General features: G+C 41.5%; 1 protein-coding gene and 1 non-coding gene across 2 annotated transcripts in view; one reads left to right on the forward strand and one right to left on the reverse strand.

The window, feature by feature from the left end:
• dnah1 (dynein, axonemal, heavy chain 1) overlaps positions 1-5,019 on the forward strand; it is a 41,770-nt gene that overhangs the window by 35,560 nt on the left and 1,191 nt on the right. Inside the window, exons 73-78 of the mRNA XM_061688806.1 lie at positions 406-582; positions 887-1,057; positions 1,193-1,323; positions 2,115-2,259; positions 3,545-3,751; positions 4,524-4,758. Of these exons, the coding sequence (XP_061544790.1) occupies positions 406-582; positions 887-1,057; positions 1,193-1,323; positions 2,115-2,259; positions 3,545-3,751; positions 4,524-4,758 (1,066 nt within the window). The remainder of the gene's footprint in view (positions 1-405; positions 583-886; positions 1,058-1,192; positions 1,324-2,114; positions 2,260-3,544; positions 3,752-4,523; positions 4,759-5,019) is intronic.
• On the reverse strand, positions 3,451-3,522 carry trnae-cuc (transfer RNA glutamic acid (anticodon CUC)). Its single transcript has one exon. It is a non-coding gene; the product is annotated as a tRNA-Glu (tRNA).

Genomic DNA, 5,019 nt, shown 5'->3' on the forward strand with positions numbered 1-5,019 from the left:
ACATTCAACCTGTTTAACAGTCCTTGCTTTTCGCGTGTGTGTGTGTGTGTGTGTGTGTGTGTGTGTGTGTGCGGCACAGAGATGTTTTTGTCAGGATGCGTTTATCTGTTCATTTATTTGTGAGCAAATTCCTACCTGCAGTGTTTGTGCAGAATATGTATGTCAAAGGGAGTTGTATCTGGATCAAACCAGATTATATATTTAGAATTCATTTAAATTTATCATGGAAAATCCAGTTTCATCCATTCAAACACTAATGAGAGCAAGATAAGTTGTCGTGCTAGCATTTTATATTTGCATTTTCTTCCCTTGATTCTGAAAAAAAGTTACATTTGCCTTCCCGTTAAAATCATATTGTCCTCTTATAGATGTTCAGTCTCCTTCATTGAACCTTCTTCCATCCAGGTGCTAAAATACACTGCAGGGGAGATCAATTATGGGGGCCGTGTGACAGATGAGTGGGACAGACGCTGTCTGCTTAGTGTGCTGGAAGATTTCTACTGTCCCGCTGTTCTCCAAGAGGATCATGTTTACTCTCAATCTGGAGTTTACCGTCAGATTGAAACAAATGTGGATATCAAGGTTCGATATGCCATCTTTATTTGCAGCGACTGTCAACGTGCGTGATGTTCACAGCCAGTGTAAACGTTTCCACTGCTTTTTGTTGCCTATCACAAAGTGAATTTGTGAGACCATCCATTTTGTCGCAGTGCAAAATAAATTGTGTAGTGTCTGTAGCACAAACATGATGAGTCAAGATCTTTGTCGGTCAGAGGCATGGCTTGGAATTGTACTTTTACAATTCAAACCTTTACTTAGAATGTACAGACTCTGATCAAGTGATTCCTAATTCATGACTGTCTGTTTGTGTCCTTTCTGACCTTAGGGTTACTTGGCATACGTCCACAGTCTGCCCATCAATGATACACCTGAGATCTTTGGTCTCCATGACAACGCTAACATCAGCTTTGCACAGAATGAGACGTTTGTTCTGCTGGGATCTGTACTGCGTCTCCAGCCTCGAACTGCATCAGCTGGAGGCAAGACCCTGGAGGAGGTATTCATATCTGTCACCTGCATCACTGGTGTCATAAGAGCCAGTGTCATCGCACATTGGGATTCTCTACCTTTTTTCGAATGGCAAAGACAAATGAAGAGTGTGTGTAACAGTGACTGACCTCCTGTACCACAGATAGTGGAGGAGATAGTAGCAGGCATCGTGGTAAAGGTCCCACAGCCTTTTGATCTTGGGGAGGTGATGGAAAAGTACCCTGTGCTCTACGAAGAGTCCATGAACACAGTGCTCATGCAGGAGGTCATCAGGTAACAGCAGTAAACTGTATTCCTCTGCTTCATCTGAAATATTGAATACTAGAAGTTTTAGCACCCAGAGAGTGTAGATGTCCAACAAGGCTGATACACGTGTCACGTAGTTAACAGCCACCATCTTTTTTAAGATCATACTTCCTGAAAGGAGGGTAAAGTTTCATCCAATGTGTGGCTTGTCATCAAACCTTTATGTGGCTTTGAGGGAAAATTACCATCCTATCAAAATCTGTTGACCGGAAATATTAAAAATAATAACAATTAATAATACACACGGCAGCACTATCCTCCCCTAGTGACAATAAGCGGTACAGAAAATGGATGGATGAATTGACTTTGGCCCTTGACGGAAAAAAAAACTGAAAGAAATAGGAATGGTGTAAATGGTCTGAAGATTCCCCACCACAGATAACATAGATAAACATCATACACTATATGGGTATGAGTATTGGGATGTCTTGACATTCGACCTTGCAGGCACTAAAAATGGAAGAAAACATAGCGCTAGTCCCATCGAAATGTTCCTAATGTACACTACTGATCAAAGATGTCGCCCAAGCTCGGATTGTTGGTTAATTAAAAGACTGATGTTCATATGGTGTACTTGTGTTTACATGTATATTTTTCCAAATTCCTTATGTTTTTCTATGGAGATACCACAATTAATTTTTGTGCACCAAAAATAATATTTGTCAAATATTAATCTATACACCAATAATTCCAGTAGTCTGGCCAACTCTCGTGAAAGACATAAAGTAAGCGGTCCTTGTGTCTTATCTGCCGTTCAGATACAACAATCTGCTGGAGGTCATCGCTCAGAGTCTCAGTGATATTGTGAAGGCTCTGAAAGGTTTAGTGGTGATGTCATCAGAACTGGAGCTAATGGCCAACAGCCTGTTCAACAATGGTGTGCCTGATATGTGGAAGGCTAAGGCAAGACGCACACACACACACACACGCACACACACGCAACAACATCTCATTTACAACCATTCTGATCCCCTGGAAGATATGAGGCTCCAGAGGTCATGTTGCATAACTTGTTTGAAACACTGTTGATGAAATGTCTCTTGATTGGATCAATTTGTTTTTATTTCTAAAGACCTTTCACAACACTAGAAAAGCAACGCCAGAATGTGCAAGACAGAATACAATGTATTTTGCACCTTGCTCTGATTATTACCAGAATGGATGTCAGACTTATTGTAACATTTGAACGCCAAGAATCATCCTTCATTATCCTTAAACGAGAAATTCTACACTCCTTTCTCTTAGTTTTGTTTGTTGCTGAACAGCATCTTGGCAGTGCTCAGAAAATGATTCTGGGTGTGGACCTAATTTCTGCCTTTTTCTTATTTCTTCATTTGTCCTTGCTTCTCTGTTCAAGATATTTAAGACAAATGAGACCTCTTTTTATTTTTGTCATCATTGGAAAATGACGTGTATCACGGCTGTAAATATATAAACATATAAACAAACAGTTGTGGGTAGTGGGTACTGATTAATGCTAAGGGCTACTAGCTAGCTGTACAATTATTTAATTACCTTTAACTATACATTATTATTAATGATTAATGGTATTCATCTACTGTATTTGAAGACAATGATCATGTTAAAGATGTTTCACAATAATTATCAACAATGATTCAACAAGGTAGGAGACATCAATAATATGTAACATTTTATTTCTATTAATCTTTCTTCACATTTTCAAATGATCACTACAGCATTCCTAAGAAATTGCATGTTTAATCATTGGTGAGGGATTTTTTGAACAGGCCCACAGGGTACTCAAGGGGTCCTTGGGGGGGTGGCTGGTGCCCCTGGGCACCATATTGGTGGCCCCTGCACTACAATATTACAGTAACTCCGACTGGTTGGCGTGTCTGCCTCACAGTTCTGAAGACCGAGGTTCAAACCCCGGCCCCGCCTGTGTGTAGTTTGCATGTTCTCCCCGTGCCTGTGTGGGTTTTCTCCGGGCGCTCCGGTTTCCTCCCGCATCCCAAAAACATGCGTGGTAGGTTGATTGAAGACTCTAAATTGCCCGTAGTTGCGAATGATTCTTTGTTTATGTGTGCCCTGCGATTGGCTGGCAACCAATTCAGGGTGTATAAAAGTCTACAATTCCCTGACCGGGAATCGAACCCAGGCCGCGGCGGTGAGAGCACTGAATCCTGACCACTAGACCACCAGGGAACATGTTTGTGATTTCCCCTAGGCCTACCCCTCTCTGAAGCCTCTGGCCTCCTGGATGTCTGACCTGCTGCAGAGGATCCGTTTTCTTCAAGGCTGGATCTCGAACGGAATTCCACCTGTCTTCTGGATTAGCGGCTTCTACTTCCCTCAAGCTTTTCTCACGGGAACCCTGCAGAATTATGCCCGTCGCTTTGGCATCTCCATCGACACCATTGGATTTGACTTTGAGGTCAGACAGTCGCTGCATGTTTATTTACGTGTCTGCATACAACTACATTTAAGATGTTGGGTCAGTCATTTCTACAGGGTAATTGAGAAGTAGCTCCCTATTTTAAAGTAGTTGAATGATTTATTTATTGTAAGTTATCATTTTTGGGTGTTGCTTCTTTCCTGTATGAGAATTTAATATTGTCTTTTTTCAATGCACAAATAAGAATTTAGGAAATGGATATGTTTCCATCCATTCTTCAAGAAAACCATAAATTAATTGTAGTTCACCATGCAACAAGATGAAATCAGGCCAGTTATCAGTGCTTGGCAGATTTAGACTTTAATGCTCCACTCCACATTTTACTACGTTTTTCATGGATGGCTGAACGCCCATATCCCTGGGAGACGGATAGGTCGTAGTGGTCCGTATGAATGGCCAGACAGGAGTCCTGACTTAAAACCCTGTGACTTTTTTTCTTAAAGGAGCAAGTCTACTAATGACTTTGGAAGAACTTGAATAGCTAATATACGAAGTTACAGTATGCCTTCTATCCCACAAGAGTTCCTGGTGAAATCGTGGTATCGCCAAGAATGAATGGACCCAAAATCCTGTCAGAAGTCATCACACACTTTACCCTTACTTAAATTCTCATAATTTAAGGAAAAAATACAAAATAAAAGGAAAATTACAAAATAAATAAATCAAATCAGTATTCTGAAATGGTGACTTTTCAATCATCCTGTAAATGTATTTGTAAGCGTCTGAACAGGACCCTGTTTGTCTTCGTCAGGTTGTATTAAAAGCAGTGTGCGATATAGACGAAAAGCCAGACACAGGCTGCTACATCAATGGTTTATTCATCGAGGGTGCTCGCTGGGATAATAATGCCGCTCAGCTCACAGAATCCAGACCGAAGGAGCTCTACACAGAAATGGCTGCCATCTGGCTAATCCCCACACCCGAACGTAAACCTCCGAGCTCCGGGATCTACATCTGCCCCATTTACAAGACACTGACACGCGCTGGTCAGTATATGAGCGTGAATGCTGATATTACAGCTCATCTTGATGTATTCAAGTTGGGTTAAAGAAGTGTGCGTATTGCTCAGGTTGTATCTCCTTATGGTGTGGTTCTATTACTCACCCCAAAATAGACTGACGTCAGACAGTGTCATGTTTCATGGCCTAGAAAGTGCAGCTCTGAATTTTCCATCCACAACACACCACGTCACCTTGCGCTGGCACGCTGGTCTGTGCGGACACTGAAGTGTTGATGTGCTTTTACAG

The sequence above is a fragment of the Phycodurus eques genome, chromosome 10 (genome assembly GCF_024500275.1).
Source record: "Phycodurus eques isolate BA_2022a chromosome 10, UOR_Pequ_1.1, whole genome shotgun sequence".
NCBI lineage: Eukaryota > Metazoa > Chordata > Actinopteri > Syngnathiformes > Syngnathidae > Phycodurus > Phycodurus eques.